Source organism: Achroia grisella, unplaced genomic scaffold (genome assembly GCF_030625045.1).
Source record: "Achroia grisella isolate CSIRO2021 unplaced genomic scaffold, CSIRO_AGI_Agris_v1 utg487, whole genome shotgun sequence".
Taxonomy (NCBI): Eukaryota; Metazoa; Arthropoda; class Insecta; order Lepidoptera; family Pyralidae; genus Achroia; species Achroia grisella.
Window position 1 is genome coordinate 796,953 of NW_026712891.1, and position 24,958 is coordinate 821,910.

The 24,958-nt window shown below is 32.9% G+C and overlaps 1 protein-coding gene and 1 long non-coding RNA gene across 3 annotated transcripts; both read right to left on the minus strand.

Annotated features, from left to right (window-relative positions):
- Nucleotides 1-304: 304 nt before the first annotated feature.
- On the minus strand, nucleotides 305-11,733 carry LOC131845817 (HEAT repeat-containing protein 3). The gene is made up of 8 exons (XM_059194943.1): nucleotides 11,598-11,733; nucleotides 11,040-11,291; nucleotides 10,589-10,694; nucleotides 6,952-7,470; nucleotides 3,435-3,669; nucleotides 2,159-2,426; nucleotides 995-1,294; nucleotides 305-598 (listed from the first exon to the last, which is right to left on the minus strand). Exons 1-8 carry the CDS (start codon nucleotides 11,718-11,720, stop codon nucleotides 488-490), a joined length of 1,914 nt encoding a protein of 637 aa, XP_059050926.1. The 5' UTR covers nucleotides 11,721-11,733; the 3' UTR covers nucleotides 305-487.
- A 21-nt stretch (nucleotides 11,734-11,754) lies between these two features.
- Nucleotides 11,755-23,204, minus strand: LOC131845818 (uncharacterized). Of its 2 annotated transcripts, XR_009357654.1 has the most exons (4): nucleotides 23,003-23,204; nucleotides 21,782-21,961; nucleotides 13,640-13,817; nucleotides 11,755-11,993 (listed from the first exon to the last, which is right to left on the minus strand). It is a non-coding gene; the product is annotated as an uncharacterized LOC131845818 (long non-coding RNA). The 2 variants fall into 2 exon arrangements; XR_009357653.1 differs by lacking the exon at nucleotides 21,782-21,961.
- Between the last annotated feature and the right edge of the window lie 1,754 nt (nucleotides 23,205-24,958).

The window sequence follows — 24,958 nt, forward strand, 5'->3', positions numbered from 1 at the left end:
ATATTCTAAGAATAGGGAAATATCTTGTATCTTGATCACTTCTAATGGCCTATGACCTACTCAACTAGTCTAATTGGCTATTAGATAATTATTAATTTATAAGAACGTTCGTGAGCAACTGACTGTTTGTTAGCCGTTTAGAAACTTTTATGAAATTCAGACAAAAACCAGTTAAAATTATTAAAATGAAGTTAAGTCAGTCAGCCATATTCATATTCACGAGGAATTAACGACAATGGTTTCCAAGGGAGACCGCGTGGACGTTGAGCTACTAGGATATATAACTAGTCACTTGCATTACTAAAAATGTTACATTCTACATTTTATTAAACCAAAATTTACTGTAAAGTAATCATGTAAAAGTTACTTTCTACTTACGCTTCATTTCAAATTAATGCATTCTGTTCTAAAAAATATGATTTATTTCAAAGTGTATAAACAATTAATATATACAATACAATGTAACATATGTATAGAAAATGACCTATTAGATACAACTCACTCGCCCTTTCTTGTACTTGATGAATCTCGGTAGATTTGAAACAACTGTAGTAACAAGTACTTTATATTCTTTTGGAAGTCTCTTCTGTTGTCTTGCCTGAAATATACAATCATTAATGTAATCAAAACTGTTTACAGAATTCGTTGACAAACTGAATATGTGTATATCGCACATAAGTTCTAGGGTTAAAGTCAATTTTAGAATGTTTATTTTATATTGTTGGGAAATTATTATTTACACGTGCGATATTGATTCGTGACTACTCATTTGAGAAATTTACTCTCATTTAATATTTTACACTCATGAAGAAAAAGACTATTTTTTGAAAAGTGGTATTTCATAGTATAGTCAACTGTTACCATACCATTTAATGTAGAATAGTGTTAATAGCATAACCTTTTCATTCATACATTTCATTAATCATGGCTGCACAATGTACGCCAATTTGAATTACGAACATATTAAAATATCGTAGTAATATGAATCTCTTACCTTATTTTTAATAATAGGCACTAAAACTGACATCTTTTCCACTAATTTCACTTTTGCAGCAATCTCGTCAGTTTCATCTTCAGAATAAAGGTCTATTAAAGTATCTAAAGCTTCAGCCAATACCCACACTTCATTTTCCTTATGCGCCTGCTCCAAAATAAAGTCAGTGATACTGGATATAACGCTAGTAGTGGTTTCGTTCAAATTGTTCACTAACAAAAGAGCTAGTAGTCCAACCATTCTGATTAGGTTCGCTCTTACCTCGGGCATTTGACACTCTCGAATGCCAGTTAACATTATCTGCAATATAAAACAAAGTCATTTATCATACATGCAAGTAATGATAGCAAAGATGTTTATCTGGAAAGTTATGTGTACTAGCTTATAAGCCATAGGTTCATGAATTGCGAATATCAGCGTACTAAAATAAATTTCTTTTCATTTATATGACGGCCTCGGTGCTAGCTCTAGCTGATTAGTCCACCGCCTTACTTCCGATAGTAGCGGGTTCAATAATTCGCACTGCACAAACATTTGTATTCGTGAGTATGATTGTTTGTATCGGTCTGGGTGTTTTCAATGTATACGAAAAAAAATATCTATGTATTCATATTAGAATAGAAAATCAAATAGTTATCCAATACCCATAACACAAGCTTTAGCTAGCTTAACTTGAGTCTAGATGGCGTTGTGTGTATTGTCCTGTGATTATTATTATTATTTTAATTTATGTTATTTATAGACTCAATAGGGAAGAACTGGCAAGAAATTCAACAGAATTCCTTTTTGTCAAGCCAGATATTGTTTACTTATATAGGTGTCCATGTCATTAAATGATAGTGTCTTGAATGAAGGACTATGGCCATACACATGTGTCCTTTACATTATCATTATCATGTACTGAGCAATAGGCTTTGCTCAATAAATATGAATTAAAAGATGTTTTTAATTTATTTAAAGGTATATCCTATGCTATCTTAGTGGAATATTTTAATACCTATTCTCATAAATGACATATTGACTTTTCTTAGCAATACTAGGAAACAACAAGTTTGTCTTTAAATGTACTATTAACGTAATCTTAAGTAAGTAAATAATATATCCCGAAAATACGCTATAAACGCTGAGTAAGGTATGTGTAGAAACCATGTTAACCTCACTTACCTCAATATCAGACAGAGCCATATCACCAAACAAATTACACTTGCTATTGTTCTCATTTTCTCTAAACTTAATTTTGTCTAATGCAGCTCTCATAACAGCCGTAGCAGACTCTATAAGACTGTGATTGTCTAAATTCTGTCCAAACACGAGTTTTCCTGTGTCTACCCAAATTTTATAGACTCCATTAACTCCACCAAGACTGTCCATTGGTAATGTTGAAATCATATTATTTATGCACAAAAGGGCTCGAGTTTGTAGATTTTGTATCCTAAAAATAAACAAAACATATTAATATCTATGTATAATAGTATTTATTTACAAAAAAAATGTATTCATGTATTTATATCAGTTGTCTAGTACCCATAACACAAGCTCTGCTTAGCTTGGAACTAGATAGCGTTGTGTGAATTGTTCTGAAATATTATTATTATTATTATCATCATCATCATTTATCTTATTGCATTATTCAGTTACCAAAAAGATACTTTTGGTAATGTGTTCACTAAAGCCCAAGTTGTCTAATAAATGTTAATATAGAATGAGAATGAGAAACAAAGAACAGAATATTTTATATTCTGTGTTCTTTAAATGTAATGAAAATTAGAACCTTAAGTAATTTTAATCTTTTTTAGTAGAATTGTTTGCCTTAATTAAGATGATTATAATACTAAACTATTATTATATTATATAATATACAAACCGAAAGTTGCTAACATAGCCAGTTGCATGGCGAATGAAATAGGTGAGATAGAGATACCCACGCAGATAACTATATACAATATATACCTCTGGTAAAAGTTAAACATTTATTTATTATATATATTAATTTAATGTTTAATGAAACTGTGGCTAAACTCATACATACATACTATTTCTCAACACTAAAATATTACAAGTGGAAGCAGTTCAGATTGAACATAGATTGAAGTTCAGTGTAAGTCAGTCCATGTTACGACTCCGCGTTGAGTGTAGGCGTTACAAATAAGCCATGTAGCACACTATCAAATAAACTTACTAATGTAGTTCAATTACTACACCTGTATACTCTCTACCTAAATATTACAGGTAACAAATACATTACGTAGTTACACCGCATCACATGACATATAGTGGTGAAGTGATAACCATCGCGGTACAAAATAATTTATGAGATTAATAATTTCGGGAAATAATTACTTCTACTGAAATCTTAGTAATGTAATACTATTAATACAATAGAATTTTTATTCTATAGATATTTAACAATAATGAATAGGATTAAATTTCTAATACCTACTTTTTATAAATTAATTGTGATCCTTCATATTCTTTTAATATTAACATGACATTCTGCGCCGGTAACTGTGCACGAGCCCAAATTTTCTCAAACAATTGTAAAGAAACAAGAGCTTCCATAATCTCTGGTGGCAATTTATCTTCTATAAGCACCGATTCATCACCATTATCCAATACATCACTTTCTAAATCATCACTGTCTGATGAATCGCCACCATTCATTGAATCATCACCATCTATAAAAAGAAATATGATTAAATTATTTTAACAAATTATGAACACAATTTTAAATTGTAATCATCATCTGCTTCTTCCTTATCCCATTTATTTGGGGTCGGCGTTATTTACTTCCTTTCTTACCATATCATCTTTCACACAGTCCATCCATCTCTTTTTCGGCCTTCCTCTGCCCTTATAAGCATCCACATTCATATATAACACCTTTCTTAAAATATTATCCTCGTTCCTACGCATTACATGTCCATACCATGATAGACGATTACTCTTCAACCTCTCTGACACCGGTGCCACCTTCATACTTCCTCTAATGTATTCATTCTTTATCTTATCCATTCTTGTCACACCACACATCCACCTCAACATTCTCATTTCAGTTGCATGCAGTCGTCTTTCATCCGTCGCCTTTACGGGCCAGCACTTTGTCTTGTAAATTTTTCCCTTAAGCTTAAGGGGAACACGCGAGTCACACGTCGTTGCCGTAACCTGCCGCCACTTTATCCATCCTGCGTTAATTCTATGCTTTATGGTCCTATCTAAGTCACCATTGCTTTGGAGGAGAGAACCTAGATACCGGAAATCGGAGCAGATCGGTAATGGAGCTCCATTTAGTGATATGGCTGCAGAGCCGGAAAGACCGCCAAAATCACAAAACATGTATTCCGTTTTGGAAACACTTAATTAATTTTTAAGCCCCCGCTTTCCAGCTTTTGCTGCTACATCACCAATCTACTCTGTATCCCAACCCCCTCCTCACCAACGAGCACAATGTCATCTGCAAATAGTATGCACCAGGGTACCTCTTCTTGTATCTCCGACGTCAAGGCATCCATTATCAACAAAAAGAGGTACGGGCTTAAAGCCGATCCCTGATGAAAGCCTACAGCCACTCTGAACTCGCTGGTGTTTCCAGCGGCCGACCGCACATATGTACGAGGTTGACTGTACATAGCACGAATTAACTCCACATACTTCACTGGCACTCCTCTATCTTTCAAGGCCCACCACAAAACCGGTCGGGGTACTTTATCGTACTCCTTTTCCAGGTCGACAAACACCATGTGCAAGTTCTTGTGAGCACGTCTGTATTTTTCACACAGCTGACGCAGTGAAAATATGGCATCTGTGGTACTTCGGCCTGGCATAAATCCAAACTGGTTTTCGGTGATATCCGTCTCTTCACGCAATCGCTTCTCTATCACTTTCTCCCATACTTTCATACTGTGCGACATTAGCTTTATTCCCCGATAATTATTGCAATCCTGTACATCATCCTTATACTTAAAAATGAGCACTAGTGAACTATTGCACCATTCCTCAGGGATCGCCACTTCTTGCAATAATTTATTAAAGAATAAAGCCAGCCACCTGCAGCCATCATCTCCTAATAATTTCCATACTTCTACTGGTATACCATCTGGCCCGACTGTTTTCCCATTCTTCATACTTTTCACTGCTTTTCTTACTTCATCCATACTAATCTCATTCACTACACCAATGTTTACTGAGACATCTTTTAGAGTATCTTCCCACACATTTTCTTCATTCATAAGTTTATTGAAATATCCCTTCCAACGTGCTTTTATGTCGTCATCTTTCAACAAAATTTGTCCTGTATCATCTTTTATACATTTTACATGCTTCATATCTTTCGCTCTTTCTTCTCTCATTTTTGTTATTCTGTATAGTTCTTTTTGGCCACTAGGGTCATCAAGTGACCTATATATTTTATCTAGGGCTCTTGTTCTGGCTATTGCAACTACTTTTTTTGATTCCTTTTTAATTTTTTTTTATACATTATCTTTTTCTCTTCTTTCAGATGTTCATTCTCTATAGGTACCTTTTGCCAATCTTGGAAAGCATTCTTCTTTTCTTTTAATATTTTTTGTACTTCTTCACTCCACCACCATGTATCCTTATCTATTATACACTTTCCCTTACTTTCTCCAAAGACCTGCTTTGCTTCCATTCTTATACAATGTGCTATTTCATCCCAACATTCATTTACTGTTTTTCCTTTCATGTCTTTCATACTAATCATTTTATCTACAACTTCTTTATTGAATCTGCTTGCATACTCGTTTTTTTCTATTATTCGCCATTTAGTTCTAGGTGCCCCCCGCATTTCCTATTTTTATTATACTGTGTTTTAATTTTTATTTCTATTAGTAATAGTCTGTGTTGTCTAACTAGATCTTCCCCCGGCAGCACTTTACAGTCTTTCACAGTCCATCACTTGTTTCTTCTCGTTAGGAAAAAGTCTATTTGTGTCGCATGCTGGCCACTTTTATAGGTGATAAGGTGTTCCTCTTTCTTCTTAAACCAAGTGTTTATTATAGCTAGGTCAAATGCAGAAGCAGTTTCCAATAAAGTTTCGCCGTCCTCGTTTCGGTTGCCAATTGCCCTCCCCCCATGAACCCTATCATAGTTTTCATTTTGCACGCCTAACTGTCCATTAAAATCACCCCCAACATATAGCTCTTCACTTTCTGGGATACTTATCATCAAGCCATCAAAATCTTCCCAAAACTTTGCTTTCACATCGTCATCACTTCCTGTCTGAAGAGCATACACACTAATGACATTCAGAATCATGCTCTTGACTATCACTTTCACAGTTATTATTCTATCACTTATCCTTTTTATATCTGTCACACAATTTTTCAGTTCATTATCTAGCACTATTCCAACCCCATTCCGTTTTCCATTACTTCCTATGTAGTAAAACTTATATCCTTCCCCAATCTCTTTAGCTTTCGCTCCTTTTCATTTAGTCTCCTGTACACACGCCACATTTATTCGTACTATTACGTTGCACCCGCCCAACAACACTTTTCCATTTCTCGCAGTGGCCGGGTGCTGCTCCTGCGCGTCGCCTCGGGGGTACGCCCTAGTCAATTACCTGATTACAATTTTAAATTGTAATCAGGTAATAATATTATAATGTACAGCCAGACAATAGGAAGTTATAATGTAAATGGATTACCAATACATAAAATATTAACACTTAACACCATAATGTGTGAAGTAATCTTATATAGATAGTTAAAAATGTAAATTATATTCATATAGTGAGCTTTTTAATTAAATAATAGTAATTAATAATAAATTATTCCTAATAAAATATTTAAAAAATAAAAACCTAGAGGATCAATCTTAATTATGAAACAACAATAAATCGCCAAATTTTAACAATTACTTAGAATCATAAAAGAAATTAAATAATATAATAAATATAATGAAATACTTCAACTTTGTAATAACAAAAAAATCAAAATTACCTTCACATGAACAAATATTTGCAATAATTTCAATTGCACTTTGCTGCCCATCTAACATTTGGGTGACTGATTTTAATTGGCTACCCAAAACTTGTGCCTCTTTACCTTTAAGTGCTTCGAACTTGCCTGCACCATTACTTAATGGAATATTACTCGAAACCTGATTACAAGCCAATCTATGATCAATAGATAGAGTTGTAGCCAATGTTAAAATAATCTCATTAATGAAATTTACTGGTAAAGAAATTAGATTCCCACCACAAGCATTTATAATAACTCCTGCTGCTAGAGTCTTTATCAGTAATATAGAAGGGTCACTTCCTTCCATAGAGAGAATTTGCTCTAATTGTTTCTCTGAGTTGTTTTTTATGTGTTGCATTGCCTGCGGATTGTCTTCTATGGCCACAAATAAACATTGTAAGACAGCTGCTACTATATCACTTCCAAATACGCCAATATCTAAGTATCTTGGAAATATATCTAATATTTTATACTGCCCAAGGTATTTAATGGCTAATTCTGTAAATTAATCAAGAGTATTTGAATTATATATAAATTATATATTACCAGTACCGAAATAAGTACAGTTAAAGCTCTTTATTCTGTTCATTTAATAATGTCTATAATATATATATTAGGGTGTCCCTTATTTTTCAAAGTTTTTATTTTTTAATGCATAGGTCTTAGTTTTGTTCATATGTTCCTAAAACACTCGAAAATACATTTTTATATAATTTGAATAACGATAACCCGTGCCGACTTGCATCGAAACATGTTCATACAAGTAACGCCGAACTAGTGGCGCGCACCCATCGTATTTGCCATTTGTTCACAGTAACTCTTGTCATTAACATATTGTTTTTATGTTTAAAAAAATGGCAGTGGAATCAACTATACCACTCAATAAAAAAAGTATTTTCTTAGTTGGTGACGTGAACCATCAAATTACTGGAGCTAAGTTACCGTCTACCGTCGTCAAGTTCTTGCAGTCCTATTTTTTAACATTCGCGAAGTTAAATTGACTATTAATGTAAGCGCAAATCTTGCCGTTCGAGAGTGTATTATATTCTGGGAAAAAGCTAGAATCCCTACCAGACCTGTTAGGCCTAACTGTAGAAAAAAAACTAAACAGTGTCGATGTTCATCGTTTTGGATCAGTAACATAAAAAATTCAAAAAAAAAAACGCCAAAAGAACTGCTTACAAGCGCCAAGAATAATCAGGACTTTCAAAATAATTTAGATAATTTATTCGATATAGCACACAAAATGCTTTGGACTTGATAAAAATAGAAGAAGATAAAATATTTTTACAAAAACAAAGAGAACCAGGGCGTCAGGATGTTTAATGTGCCAGGGAGTAGATAAAAAGCAGCATCGAGAAATAAAAAGAACAAGACAGAGAAAATTAAAAGAAGAGAAAAAAAGACAAGATGTTCCAAAAGTATATCGTCATCTTTAACTACACAAGATATCATATATAAATTATACGCAAGAAAATCCATAATAATCCCAATATATATTTTTCTATTCATTAAAACCTGAACGAATTTTTTTAGTTCAACATCTTTCAAATGGTAAGTTCTGTAAGTATTTCATAATAAATGATTGAAATTTATAAGATTTGTATCCTAAGTTATTGCCACTTTAGATAATGTAAAAAAAAACAAAGGGACTCTGTTTTTAAAAATACTTAAGGCTGTAGTAGAAGCCCTAGATCTCAGCTGTGATGAGTTCCTTTGATCAAAATAAATCTCAAAGAAAAATATTAAAATAAGACTTTCTTTTGGAGCAATGCATTTATCTTGGATTTTTGGAACCATTTAGCAAATCTTTGAAAATATGTTTGTTGACAATTTTAATCAAAATTAGCCTTGACTGGATAAAAGATGACATTTTCAAGATATTTGTTTATTCATTGCTGTTATATATGACAAAACCATGTTTATTTTGGATGTAGTCTGACAGTCAAGGCCCCAAATCACGTCCTTTAGCCTTTTTAAAAAGTCTTAATTTGAATATGATAACTGTTAATAAAAGAGATCTAGTCAAAATCATAGTGTACAGTTGATAGTCAATATCATATGGTAGGTTTATGTCAGAAGAAATAGACTGTAGGTTTTATAACTCTTTGATGATGAATAGATGAACAAACTAAGACAAATATTGTGGCGCGGCGGTTACTATTCAAGAGATACTGGATTATATGATTCTGAAAAAGATACATTCCATCAAAGAAAGAACAATATTCTGATTATTATATAATATGGAATAAGTAGAAATATATAACATTTATTTTATGTTTTTTTTATTCTTACACATTGTTATTATATATTCAACAGTACTTTTATCCTAATTATCACAGGATTATCATATTTTTATATTTTTGGTCAAATATTATTTTATGACTGATATAAAAAAAAAAAATTAATTAGGTTTTTTTTTTTAAAAATAAAATAGTTTTAAATATTATATCCATCTTAAAAACTTGTATTTTATTGCAGGAAAATCATTAAATGACCCTTCAGGTTATCTGTCAGAGCAAATAATAAGTAAAAATAAATAATATAGAAAAAAAATAGTGTAGAACAACAGTAAAAATATTAAAATGGATACAACGGCTGAAGAAAACCGAATTTGTCTGCATGGGGAAAATGTAACCTATTTGCATGGAAATTTGAAAAAAATTCTTTCTTTGGAAGCAAAAGGTCTATTACAATATATTGATAATGCAGACTAAAAGAGGAAAAAATACAAACAGGTAAAGATTGACAAAACATATCACTGCAAAGAATATCAAAAACAATTTTTCAATGCTGCATACGAAATGAGTTTTCTGTGTACAAGAGCATAGAAAAAATCTGAATCTTCAAGATTTTTACAACTATAAATTTGAAAATATTTGTGATGTTCATTTGATTAATAAATACTATATTCTAACTGACACAATTAAAAATCTTTGATTATTATTATTAAACATTTTATTTCATTTTATTACACATTCACTAAAGAACTTAAGAATAAGATTAGTAAAAGAAGAAGAAAGATTTTTAAAATCAATCAGTGGCTCTGTGCTGAAAATAAAGGTTAATGTTGACATATAAAGATGAAATATTGTATTTAATATAAGTTTATGTAATAAGTTCATAAAAAATTTTAAGAATTTTTTATTTTGTAAAATTTGTAAGAAATATCATAAAAAAAAATTGTTTTTTTCGGACCCATAAAACGACAAAATATATATACATATACTATATAATTATAACTCAGCAATTGTCATGGTTTATTATTAGTACTGTTATTTCAACGATAAAAGTACTTCAAATTTAAATCAAATCTATTGATGTTGGTTCTAAACTATAATATTTTATTATGATTAACAATGAATATGTAACGAACGTTTTATGTGTGCAGGCATCTGGTACATATGCATTAGGCATAGGATCTTGATTTATCAAGATCATATTATTTCTATGGTTTGAAACCTATATGATCAGGGTTATATTTTGTAATCCTACAACCATTTAAAACTGGATAAACAAATAAAATTTGAAGAACATGCATACTTGTTAATGAAGAAAATGAAAACCACTGAAAATTGGCATCAACTACACTACTGAATTAAAAAAAATATATTACCTGAACTCTCACACAGATTCAACAATAAGTTTGTGCAATTAATAAATGTATCAATGTCCTCATCCTTAAACTTAGATGTAGCATCAGGTGTCCATTTTTGTGCATACTGCAACGATACAAGTGGTTTAAATGTTCAAAAGTAATTCAACATGTGCAATAATTATATTATTTAAAAAAACTCCAAAGCAGTTAACACTCCCATCCATAACAATTTGGTGTTAGATCTTATTATAGAAAAAGAATTACTAAACAGTGTACCATTAATATTGTTTTTTATTACATTTTGTATCATGGTAACATAAACAAACTGCAGTGAGACCAAACTATATGAAACCAACAAAAGAACAATTGCTATTGATTAAAAGAAAAAACACCAAGAATAATCAGAATAATGCCAAAATGGAAAAATAAAGATATGTATAAAAATTTTAACACTACAAAATTTACTAACCTCTTGAAAGAAGCCATTCAGTGATGTCATGACATCTTGATCCATCATAGCATCACAAACTTCCATTTTTAGTGCTGACATGTTTCTTAATGTGCCAGAAGCTGCATTTCGTATAGATCCAGCAGCATCCATTAATAATGGAGCAGCAACTTTGATGACTCCTTGATTTATAACTTGCTCTAAATGATCAGGAGTTTCAATAAGCAAAGCAAGAGTTTGCAAACCACAATATTTCTCTTCTACATTAGCGGTCTGAAAATTATCATATATTAAAATTATATTCCAATAAATAATTAGGTTAGTTATCATCATAATAAGACGGCACAATCATATATTTTTTTTATTCATTAAAACAATTTCTGATCATTTATTTTTTGTAGTTCATTCATCTTTCATTTGTTGTAGTGTTGTATTGCTAAAGTATTATCATAATAAATGATTGAAATTTATAAGATTGTATTTTAACAAAATTGAATTAATAATAAAAAAAAAACAAAAAGAATTTGTTTACTTAGGTAATAAATAAGAGTGGTTTATAGAAAAAAATACTGTTATAACCTGCAACTGATCCAATAGCGTGTGAATTGCATTTTCCTTTGAATCAACACATAATTGCTCTTCTTCATCATATTTCTCAGGAGACTGGTTTCTTTTAGTCTTCGTCTTTTTTATCTTCCCCATTTTTTTACTACATTAAAGCAAATAACCTATGAAATAAAACAGACCGACCATATGCCTCTTTCAGTTTTTGACTTTTTAATAAATATGGTTGAGCCTTGACTGTCAGCTAATCATTGAATGACATTTTTATGTATATTAGCTGTCATTACTGACTGTAGACGACTGACAATTATTTATTACTTGTTTATTTTCCTGTATCCTGATTCTGGCCTGGGTATACGTCCTTTAGCCATTGAGTCGGTCAATTTGATTACTATTGATAGAATTATAAATCTAAAACAGCATTCTAGTCAAAATCATAGTGTACAGTCAAATTATTATTATGATCCAACAATTCGAAACATATGGTAGGTTTATTATCGCGATCGGAACGGCAAACCTAGACTGTAGGCTATAGTACGATAAACGTACGTGACGTATCGTCCTATGGATGATAATAGAATGGTGCACCCGCCTACGCTAACAGTTTACACTGGCGCGGCGGTTCACCTATTCATCCAGACTCCAGTGATACTGGATTATAGAAAGTGAATAGTTTGAGCAACTATTTCCTGCAGATATAGGTATAACTCAAAGAATTTAGGACACAATCAAATTTTGGGCAATTATATAATATAGGGAATAAAAAGAAAATTGCCAGTAGTGTAAAAAAATCCTCAAATACAAATAATGTTTTACCTCGTTTATAGGTAAACATTGTTATTATATATTTTGTAGTCAACAGTACTTATTAAGTTAAAAAGCTTATCCTAATTATCACAGGATTGAATTACAAATATAATAGTTTTTATTTGAATTTAATTCTTAGAATTATTTTATTTAAATTACCCATTGCATCAAATATTATTTTATGAGCATGTAACACTGTGAATGAATGAAAATCTAAACTTAATTTTGGTAAACACGATCTGTATAATGCTGGTGAATTCCAATTAAAGTAAAACAAGATCAACGTCGTTCTTTTTTTCGCGTTCACGCTAAACTCCGTTTCCTTGAACGTGTTTATACTACGAATGGTGAAATCCAGCCAAACAGGACCGGCGGCATGTTATTCAAAAACTTTATTTCTTGAAAGGATAAAATTTTTGAAATTTCCAACTAATTATTATTAAATGTGGTTCCTGATAACACTAATAGATGAAAGCCTTCTGTGTGAATATTATATTATTATTATTATTATTATCATATTTTAGATACTTATGAATTGTACACTTTTTTACTAATTATGGAAAATATCAATTATCGCCAGCAATATTTTGCAATTGTAATGTATACGGCCTCGGTAGTCTAGTGGTTTACTGCACCACTTCTGATGGTCGCGGGTTCGTTTCCCTGCATGGTTTTCTACGTATATTATGGATATATTTAAAAAAAAACAAATATTTATAACAGTTATCAAGTACCCGCGCCGTGGCATTCGTCCTGGGTTATTATTATTATTATTATTCTTAATTACTATAAAAGGACAAATACATCTGATAAAAGTAACAAAAATCGTAACTGATTTCTTTAACGTGTCGTCGTATATTCATTATGCATTCGTAATCTTGATTCATAAAGATTTAACTTAAAGTGATAGATCTGAATATTAGAATTAACTGTAGCGTTCTGTATAGCTAACAATAATTATGCTCTAATGTATAAGTAAAACACTACTTTCAGTCGACCTGTCGACTATTTTAAAAATTAACCAGCAAGTAAAACAAAGGTTTGCGTCATTTCCAGTTTTTAAAAACTAAGTGAAAACGATTGTTTGAATTTTGACAATGCATAGTACAACATTGTTATGGTTAATTTGTAATTAAATACATACTAATAATTAATTACTATATTAAATTTGTAGGTACCTACTTATTAAAAACATGCAATGTTAGATGTAAATAGGTACCTACTTATATGGAATTTTTTATTATACGTACCCAGGTATATGTAACATAAAAGTTAAATTAAACCGTAGCAAATAAAAGGCTTGGGTGCGAGAGCCTGAGTCGGCACCTTTGTTGTGTCGCCGGTCGCCGCGCGCCGGCTGCCTAATTTACATTATGTTTCAAAATCTCGACAAACTTGTCGACTCCCCGCTAGTGATGTAGGCAACACCTGTCGACAATAAATGCGTAACACTAATTGCAGACATAACTGTATGTTTATCAGTTAGATAATACCTATTAGGTAAGCTTGTAAAAACTCAAAATATTGGTCAGAAAAAAATAAGTCTAATTATGCTAAAATAGATAAACGTCAAATGATTATTATTTTTAATACATAGATAGTCTACTATCCATGTATGGCTAATACATGGATTTTTACAGTGTTATAATATCCATATTATAACAATGTAAAAATGTGTTAATAAGTAGAATTTGAATAAATCCTAATATTTTTAATGAAACCTAAAATTTAATTCCTTACGGTTTCTGAACCCTTTATGTTCGTCATTAATTCATAGTTCGTTTCGAACTCTTACGACTATTACGACTTCTCAGCAAATTTATATTAAAATAGACAATATCTATACAATTACTAACACTTGTTGGTAAATCCAAGAATAAAACCTAAGAAATAACAACACAAATGTCTACAACATATCAATATTATTTGTTTCCTGTAAATATATATAGTCGATGAGAGAGAGCTTTATATTTTGCCTTCACTAAAGTGCATCGGACGAAGGAGCCGCGCGGCGCCCGGTAGCCGCCTCTTGAGCTTTCTTCATAAATCAAAAAGTTGTTTCTTATCGGCGGATAATCGGCTGCCGCTACCGCGCTGCCGAAGCCTCCGCTCTTACCCCTCAGTCCTGCCAACTCCGCAGTGCTCCTCGCTCGAATGGACATTAACTTTTTGTCGAATTTTTATGGGGAATTAAAATTAAGAAACCGACAATCATTAAGCAACGATGCCGCTATCAAGTGAACATGAGACTCGGGCCCGCTAAATGGAAGCTATTAAAGGATTTTAGTATAATAGATAAGAATGGGTAAATAATAATGAGTGGGACTAATGGAAAACCATGAGTCTCAAAGATTGGAATGCACTTACAAATATTACATAGTCAGACAAAAACAATTTCTGCTTTGTTTAATATTATTATAGGAACAGCCATAATAATACAATACAGCTAACTAATGCTCTCTTATTGCCTCCAAGAATGTTGGCTAGTTGAATTTCTTAAACTATGACATCACTCACAAAATCGTTTATCAATGCCACCGCTGTAGTGGCTTTGAAGTCACACACCGTATACGTGACATAACGTTAAACTAACATTGTTAGGTATAAAATATTTGAATTAGAGTGGGTATTTCAGAGCACTTTCGATAATTTTAAATTTTAGACATGACATTATCTGATGCCGTAATTAAAACCTCATTACGTATGCATAGAGTTACATGATGCAGTCAGCAGATGTGATGGACGCGGCGTAGAGTACGCGCACAAGCGGCCGGCCAGGGCCGTCGTGGCGTGTCAGCACATCTATTCCGCCTAATTGCACCCCCGCAGAGTGATGGATGGGTCTCGCCCCCGCCAACCCTGTCGCCTCCGCCGCACGCCATACCCGCGGCTTTCCTTATTTCTATAAGGGTTGTTCTCAGAAATTCATTATATCTTGTTCATTTCATTCGAAACCATGCGCCGCCAACTATGTATTACTATTGTTACAAGTTGTAGTTACGCACACTAAGGACAGTTTAGAATTCCACAACATAGGTGGCAACCTAAGATAATTCGGTAACGCGATTGTTTAATGTACATTAAGTATATGTCAACATAAACTTTTGAGCAGATTTTTAAACAAAAGACACTTGCTAAAATGCTGAATATAACTCCACAGTAATAATAATAACCCAGAACACAGCTTCCTCTAGGCCTGAAATATCCCGAGCTTGTAGGAGTTCTAAGTGCACAGTTAATAACTACCAACCTCTTTACATTTATAACAACTATTTGAGACAACTTATTCACTGAAAAATAAATATGTAGTTGAAATGCCATTCTATAGATTACTAATTTTACCTTGAAAAGTAGGTAATTTAACTTTGTGTCTTAATTTATAAATTTCTACGCATAACTGGTAACAATTCGTCATTCTAGTAGCTTTCATTAATATCTCCTTCTATTTATCAACACGCCAATCAAACCACAAACTAATTGATTGACATGCGAAAATAATTAATTAGCTTAATAAACAATACACCCAAACTAATACAATAAATTTGTATCATGCAAGGATCTTACCCACAACCATAGAATATAACTAGTAGAATATTAAACAGATACTATATTACATAACCTACTAATATGTTGCTCCTGTATGCTGTATGCTCTATGCAATGCATACAAAATTTCAAAGGCAAGAAAGGGCAAATAACTTTATCTATGATTATTACGATATCTTTTGTAGAACTGTATTATTGATTTCCACTTTACTATTTGAATGCAAGAATTGTATTATGAGATCTCATAATTTATAGAACATAAATTTTAAGGGCGCAGCCAAAGCCATGTGTTGAGAAACTCTTATAATATTATATTTTGTAATAAAAAATATAATTGTATATACGTCACCTGACTGTCTCTACTGGTGTCTATGGTAGCCATTAAAATATCATATTATGAATTGTTTTACAACATCATGACGTGAGTTTTAGTGACGTGGTCGAATGTAATATCAGTAACTTATATCTCCCTATAGAAACAACTTACATATTAAAAAATAATGTTTTATTCCTTTTATTCACATCATGACGTGATAAGTTTTAAGACCATTTATTGACGTCAAAACGGGACACAATTCAATGAAAAAATGTAATATCAGTAAGTTGTCTTATATATCCGATAAATATAATTAAACATTTTGTTTATTCATAGATAGTTTATATTTATCTGATAAAAATATGTTTTGTTATATTTATATAATCGGAGGAACAAATTTGTTTTATTCCTCTTGGCACATTTTTTTTATTCATAATTACCAACAACTGCCTTTTCTATTGCGTCACAGAGTCTGTACGTATTTATAAAAAGGGACTGTCCCGCTCAAAACGGGATTGTTGTATGTTTATCACTAGTACCGTATATCTCGTGACCGTGATATATCTTTGTTGTTTGTAAACAGTTCAGTGAAACTTATACACTTACTAAACTTACCTAAACTCGCTTGGTGTTTCAGACATGCATAGACTAAGGTAACCGTTTACCTACCTATGTAATATAAAAATACAATGCATTAGAGAAAACAGTCCCCAAATCAAATTGTTTAAACCGTTTTTTAGATAACGGGGCCACATTTGTGACATAGCAGAAAAAGAATTCTAACAATAATTGTTCTGTTACATTGACCAAAAATTGCCTGAAAGTATTGTTACAGAGTAGGCAACTTTTAATCATGGACAGTGAAATATAGATTTCCTCATGTACATATATTCGTACTTAGGTATATCTTTCACTGTCCATGATTAAAAGTTACCTACTCTGTAACAATACTTTCAGGCAATTTTTGAATCTTCATAATAAACTCATACATTGGCAATCTAAGACAATTAATTTTAGATAAAAAAAACGACGACTGTAAAACTACATCTTTATACAGACGTAATAGCTAGAGAGTCATTGTCAACATACGATTACATAAACATATATTAAGTACAAATTTTTCAACTCGAGACACGTCATTGTAGACTTGGGATAGGGGTATCAAGTTCCTTGATACAACAAAGGGGTGTACTTTCATAGTGTATTGATTACAGGTTACTCAACAATAGTCCGCCCTTTTCCGTTTCGTAAATTGGAACGGAAGCGAAAAAAGATCAATATTTGGACAGAAAAGATTATAACTCGCGCGGCCGGACGCGAATGCACTCACTCACGGGCGCTAATAAATGTAAAGAACAGGATGCGATTTTCGACGGAATCACGTTAACGCGTCTGTTCTCATTCGTCTCTTGTCACAACAGCAAAACAAAATGTCGTTTTTTTTTCCTTTTTGTGATGGATTATATTGGATATTGAGCCCGGGAGCTCGTATTGTATGAACAGATCGGGTTCACTTCCGCTAGGCACAATCCGACGTCGCGCGTATCGATTGAACACGAACCTGTTTTTAGATGATAAGTACCCACCTAATATGTGAAATTTTCGCAAATCGATTACGCACTTTTGTCTTTATCACATTTATAGATTGATAATTTAATTGTTAGAGAAAGAGATATTTTTGTATACACATCAGTTACTTGAACAAAATGACATTATACACGTTGCTTTAGCTTGCGAAAATTTTTTATCAGCAAATATAATCCAAATTTGACTTTCATGTACATAACAAAATTTCAGGTTACTATGTGTTTTTTTCACAATTGTGTTTTTTCTGCACCAAAATATCCACTTAATATGATTCAAAATTAATTTATTCATGTACATCATTTACGCACGAAACACAATCTTAGGTGATTATATATATCTGTGAAAAGTGGACTAATAAAACATAAATGAAATTTTGCTTTTTACATACTACGGCTGGAATATCACAATTTTTTTACGGTATAGTATACGGTTAGTTGCTATATGAGAGACATATGTACAATACATAGACAGGGATATATTATTCTAAAATTATCCAACCTTCGTAACAAAATCAAATAATATTTATTTTATTATTATTAATAATAAACGAAATTTCTATACCTCGAGTAACTTGTAGCGACACGTGTCAAAATAATATTTTTTTAACAATGTAGGTTTTCATCAAACAACATCGGTAATAATAATAATCCGTATCTAATAGAATGTTTTCTATTGATGTGATTGCAATTTCCGACGTCAAGTACAGGCCCGTCGACAGCCGCCGGCGGCGTCTTCTCAATTTATTTGCGGATATTGGAGTTAAATTGCAAATGTTGCGTTTGAGTCAACATAAAAAACGAATTAGGTGTTACTAACTATGTAACTGATAGAAATAGTTTAATATTTTTTTATATTATATTACAAAACATGTATACTATTTATTAATATTATTTAACTAGGGCAAAGTCCTGCCGGGGCTATAGTATTTGTTTCTAATATGTCTTGTATTGAAATTACATAAGTTTGTATTAATAGATACTTAATTTTCGTCCACTCTACGATTATAATAGAAATCTCCTAGAAAGTGACCTCTTCGCGGGAAATCGAACAAACTCTCCCGCAGCGTCGGTGCAGTGAACTTGATATAAACCTGTAGTTTAGTCAATTTGAAAATGGAAGTTGGCAAAGCATGCCTGGTTGAGGTTTACTCGCAAAGTGAAAAATTATATATCTCGCTTAAAAAAATATTTTTTTATCTACCGTCGTTTAAAGAAATACATATATATATAGATAGTATTAAATTAAAAAAATATATATCTTCGGATTTCATTCTCTTAATGTTTATGGTTGATCATGGAACGGAGTATTAGTTTTTCAGGGTAGTATTTAGATTAGTTACATTTATATAATCTGTATAAATATTACGTCTTATTGTTGGGTCAGATACATAGCCTCTTGGTCATGTAGGTACACTACAAACAAAAAGCGACAACTCGACTTGTTATTGAAGAAGTACAAGTTCTTAGAATATCGGAAATAACGCTTCCGAGTAACTCTTGCATCGGATCTGTTGTCGCCCGTCCCTTGTTTATTTATACGCGCCGTAATCTGATGGTCGATGATTGTATTTAGAATAACTGTCTTTTCATCTACACAACGGAAGAAAGAAATGTTTGGAGTTAAGAAAAATCAATGAATATTTGTTTTAAAAAATATACAAATACGATACAGTTGTGAGGAGTAATTGGAAAGTTCTAATAATGCTATCATTACATAATTATAGCGACTTAGTAAAAAAATACATCGGCTTTAGATAATTCATTGAACTTAGTATAATTATTAATTAAAATTAAAATTTAATAAGGACTGATGCCTGAAAAGATACACACAGTTGTTTTTAGAAATGGAGGCAAACAAGCATACAGTCCACCTGAACAAATTTTCCCTCTTCCTGATTTAGAGCCGAAGTTGTATGAGTATCAATGATGCCGTAGAAGTCTTAAGGCCGCATACAAGAAACTATTCACGACCTAGTTTTCTGTTCCCTTAAAATAGAAATCGCTTTGCTACAATGCAAATATAGAGACATTTGTATTGTAGCAAAGAGATTCCATTACAGTACAGAGTTTACTAATTGATATACTACTCTGAACTAAAGTATTTTTAATGAAATCGGATTTCCAACCATGTTGACAGCCCACCTGATGGTAGGCATCTCCTCTCTACAAGAAGAGCACTACGGACATTACGTTGTCAAGTGTCACTTGCGATATCACTTTGCATTGCCATTCCAGAGAATTAACATGTCTGCTTTTTACTCAGTAGTTCCACTGCCTAATCAACACACTACAACCGAAACAGCATACAAAGCTAGCTTGGTGTATGAAATAAGGAGGAGGAAATAGACTAAGGTGGGGGGAAGGGGATTGTCAGTAACGTGGACTAATAACCCCATTCCTAGCATTGTATCATATCAGGTTGACCTTCACGTAGTCCTCCCTGGAAACCATCGTTATAAATTCTTATAATGCTACCATATAGTGGATTTATTATTTAGATTTATTTATTGCTAACTGACTTGACCCCGTGCCCATCTTATCATCCTCCACTGGTGCCCCATTAACGTAAACCGTTAACGCAAGCGGGTGTACCAGGCCATTTACATTCACAAGAAAAAATAGACTGAGTGCGCGCGCAGACAACTTTTATAGTCTCCCTTTGGTAAATAATCTTTAGTCTAAGATCTATGTAAATAAAATTTCCCCCTTCTGTGACGACTAAGAATGGTAATTTATAAATTGCAGCGCGGGATTAAGCGCGAGTCGGATCGGGTGTCATTAGTGTACGGTGCAGTACGTTCTCGTAATAATAATAAGTGGACGCAGCTGCGCGTGATTTCCTCGTCACGAACGATTTAATTGTTATACCAAATGATTATGCCTGGCCATATTTAGTTCATCTGCATAATCTATTTATACATTAATTAGGTTCATGGAAGTACGCTATGTTAGTGACCTCGTTGTGGATTTGACATAACCCAATGGGTTCGAAATAAGTCCTGACTCCTGACACAATGCAAACAATTGTTTTCATGAGTATATCTATCTGAATATTTTCGTTTAAACTTTCATACAGCGAGGTTATATTGATACCTAAAAGCACAGATAAGATAATATTACATACTAGAAGGTACTAACATTATGTTAACAAATAGTATTGATATTAATTTCCTTTACTTGTGGCTAATATTACTTAGATAAATTTAATAACAAATAATTTTTTTTTTCGTTATTTTCTTGTCTTCATCCCCATTATTTGGTATCGATGCAGTATGTTACCTTCTTCCGCTGATCCCTATCAGTCGTCGTATCTGAGTTTACTCTCCTTTTATACTTATCATCTTTCACACAACCCATCCAACTTTCTTTTATTTTCATTTGTACATGTACAAAACCAAAACAATTGGATAATATTACGGCGCATTTCAGTCTAGTTAACATTGTACATATATACAGGTTTAGGCAGTACCCTAATTTAGGCTGACATGTCTCGTGGGTGACTACTTCACTCCTTGTTATTAAAATACACTGATACGGTTTAAAGACAATAAAAAACTGCTATGAGCAAAAAAAATAAAATAACAGTAAAATCCAATGTCTTTTACACAAAAATGTATTTATGTTAGTAATAGTATGTAATATTATGTTATCTGTGGTAATAGTATGTAATATTATATTATCTGTGGTAATAGTAGTAGAAATAACAGTTATGTATTTCTAACTTTCAACTACTAATTCAATTGTGTATAATATTAGAAGATATTTTAATACGATTACTTAGCTACTTATCTGATTCATCTTGATTTGTCAATCAAAATTAATGCGAAGAGTTTATTCGCTCTATAGATTCGTAGTACAGATGGCTTTTACGTATAGCCATAATACTTATGCAGGTATATAGAGCAAGGCAGGTGTGCCGGCCGGCGGTAGTCGTAGTGGTTGTACCGGATAGTGGAAACTGGGATCTCCGAAGCATCGGCGGCACTCGCAGCCTGCTCAGACGGCGAGCGATAGCGGCAAGATCAAAGCTTGGCGTGGGTCGACGCACGCGGCTCTTGATTCTTGATCGTCCGCCCGCGACCGTGGCCCTGCTCCGCGCGCCCTCGCCCCGTCCTCCGCTGGCGGCTTCACAACAAGCTTCGATTCGTTTCATCGTTTGGCCGAATGCACCATGCCGCCAGATTGGCGCGGCGCGGCGTGCACAAAATACGCTCAAAGAAAATCCTACCATCCTCAACCGGTTATTGTTTACAAACGAGCAGTGTTTAATGACCAAAAATTGCTTGCGTTTGCACAAAATCTCTGTCTTGTCTTGTTATGTATTCTACGAAATGCGAGCCTTCCGCTTTATACAAATGTGATATGGACTTACAAATTATAATTAACCGAAAGAATATGTATATTTATCTACTGAGTATACTGAATGTAGGCTAGGTACGTAGGTTTTTTGTTAGAAAGGGAACAAGATATTATTACACCTGAAAATAATAAGCAACAACCGAGCGACAATAGATAGTTAACCGTAAGGTGTAAATAAAGTATGAATCAGACTCGCACTCCCAAGGTCCCTAATAAATATTTTATTAAGTGTATTTTTTTATTGATAGGCATGTTAATAATTTATATACGACCTTTTATTGGCAAAGTGTGAACGTCAGAAATGTTTAAAAACAGGTGTGCCTACTGTTTATTAAAGATATATTCTAGTAGCGAATGTGATTAGTATTTCAATTTACTAGAAGTGCGCTTTGTTATAATAATAACAAAAATTTTACTCAATTATTCAGTGATTAATATAAGAAATAAATACACTTAGTTCTAATATGGTGTCTCATAACTTTTTACAATGTAACCTTGTAGGAACTTGGAATTTAGTACACTTTGCTTGCATACTAAGGGATAGTAAATATATTTACATAAATACATCCGTATACCTAAAAAATTCAATATTTATATTTACTAATAAAGTTTTCCTGGAATTTAGGACCTCGCAAAATTCGGGCGCACAGGTAGTCAATTGTAAACTACTAAAGTAACAAAGCAAAATATTAAGTAAAAAAATGTTTAAAGGAATGTGTAGCTATATATATATATCAATTCATATAATAAAATGCAGTTAACGATTGTCAAAGGGAAATAGTAGGTATTTCATTGAACTTATCTTACCTGTCAGCTTGACAAGACGAGAAAGGCAACAACCACGTACGCACCAACCAACAGCGGACGGGTTGAATTAATTAGAAGTGGGTACACCGGTTGGCGGGCGAGCTACTCACTGTCTTTATAACATAATTTGCACTTCGTGCGGTGAGATGAAAGCCGAGCCGTTTGATGGCGGTGCCTTTGATCACGAAGTGCCTTTGAACGATGCCGCCTCCGCCGGGCACGCCTCGAAATAGTCAATTTGTCGCTTGTTTTTTCTTGGTTAGTAAGTAAAGCGTGTTCTATACGGTCAGCAACCCCTCCTTGCCCCACCAAGGTGACCTTACTGAGTGACCAATGATGTATTCAACCGTGATAGTACTATAGACATTGATTTGTATTGTGACCTTTTCTAACCTAGGTTGTGGTAACCCTGTATTATTTTAGGTTAGTCTATGTTATTGCAATGTGCAAATATATATAATTTCATTTAAATATTTGGTATTATCACAGATAACATAATATTACATACAGATACCCCATCCCATACAAGAAAATGGTTCCTTCCTAACTCGGGCTATTCTTCGGGCTATTTTATTTCGCCACCGTAGCCGCTAGATGTCGCTAGATCTGAAGCAGTTCGGATTACTAGTGGGTGCTTAGTAACAAAGCATGAAAATAGATGGCAGTCAATTCAGCTACATGACATCTGTTTTGCAAAGATATGTATATAATAGATATGTAGGTTACTGTATCGTGTACCTCATTAGGGACGATTCAAGATTCAATGTAAATGTGTAGGTATAATATCGTTAGCCGACACTCTGCAGATATGGCTTATGTGCCAATGTATATACCTATTATGTTATGGTTTATTTTACATTCCATGCCTATTTTTTTGATATGTTGTAACGCGTCTGCGCTATACGTATAGCCTGATTTTGATACGTTTATACTCGTACGTATCAAAATCGGGCTATACGTTTTTTTATTTCAATCGTTATATGTATGAGACTGATTTTAGCTACAATTAATTTACTGGTATATACCTCATGTATTCTACGATGTACCCCTCTTTTACCTAATGAGAATTCCGCTATATCTTATATTGTTGGATCGTCATAAAAATAATTAAAATAAGTTGTAAGACTATTGCGCTGCGTGCGGTATTCAACGACCAACTGCCGCCGGCCTCCCGTTGCCCAACCGCTACCGGGGTATCCGTTGCTTAGCAACGAGCCAACAGCGCGAGGCTACCGGCGGGTGCGCCGCTATATATATATATCTACTTAGAGGTAGTGTATTACAATATATAAATTTTGTATCACAGTGTTAGTTGCCATATTTCTCCCATGATGAAAATTGATATGTATACTTGCCAGGTCTGAGGTAGGGTTGTTATCTATTTTTTATACCCCTAAGTCATAGGGGTGGCCTACCCCGAAAAAATATTTTTTTGTATTATGGACAATTTTTTTTTTATTTATAATGTTACATTGAAAATATATACACGCCTAAATTTTCACCCGTCTTTCACCAACCCCTATTTTTAATAGCGATATTCTTAAAAATATTATAAATGCTAAAGTAACTCAGTCTGTCTATTTGTCTCGCTTTCACGCCAAACATTCTGAATTACTCGTATATCTTTCAATATCTTTAGCGGTATAAACCAGGTTATGTACTACTACTAGTATTGTTAGTGAGGGATAAAGTTGATGAACAAAAGTAAAACAATATTCGTATTAAAAATATATTCATCTAATATTTTTGGCATTATTTTTAAGTTTCTTCCAAATACAAGGGGTCTGACATGGGGTGTTATGTACCTACATTAAAAGATACTTTTTGAAATGTATGAAATGTATGTACCTACTTTAAAAGATAATTTTTGACATGTATGAAATGTATGTACCTACATTAAAATATAATTTTTGAAATGTATGAAATGTATGAAAGAAATGTATGTACCTACATTAA

Excerpts from the sequence above, each read along its gene's own strand:
- LOC131845817 (XM_059194943.1), bottom strand. The coding sequence starts at position 11,720 with ATGGGGAAGATAAAAAAGACGAAGACTAAAAGAAACCAGTCTCCTGAG. Across the intron at positions 7,471-10,588 it reads GAATCTGTGTGAGAGTTCAG|AATTAGCCATTAAATACCTT; the intron begins GTAATATATTTT and ends ATTAATTTACAG. Across the intron at positions 2,427-3,434 it reads TCACAATTAATTTATAAAAA|GATACAAAATCTACAAACTC; the intron begins GTAGGTATTAGA and ends GTTTATTTTTAG.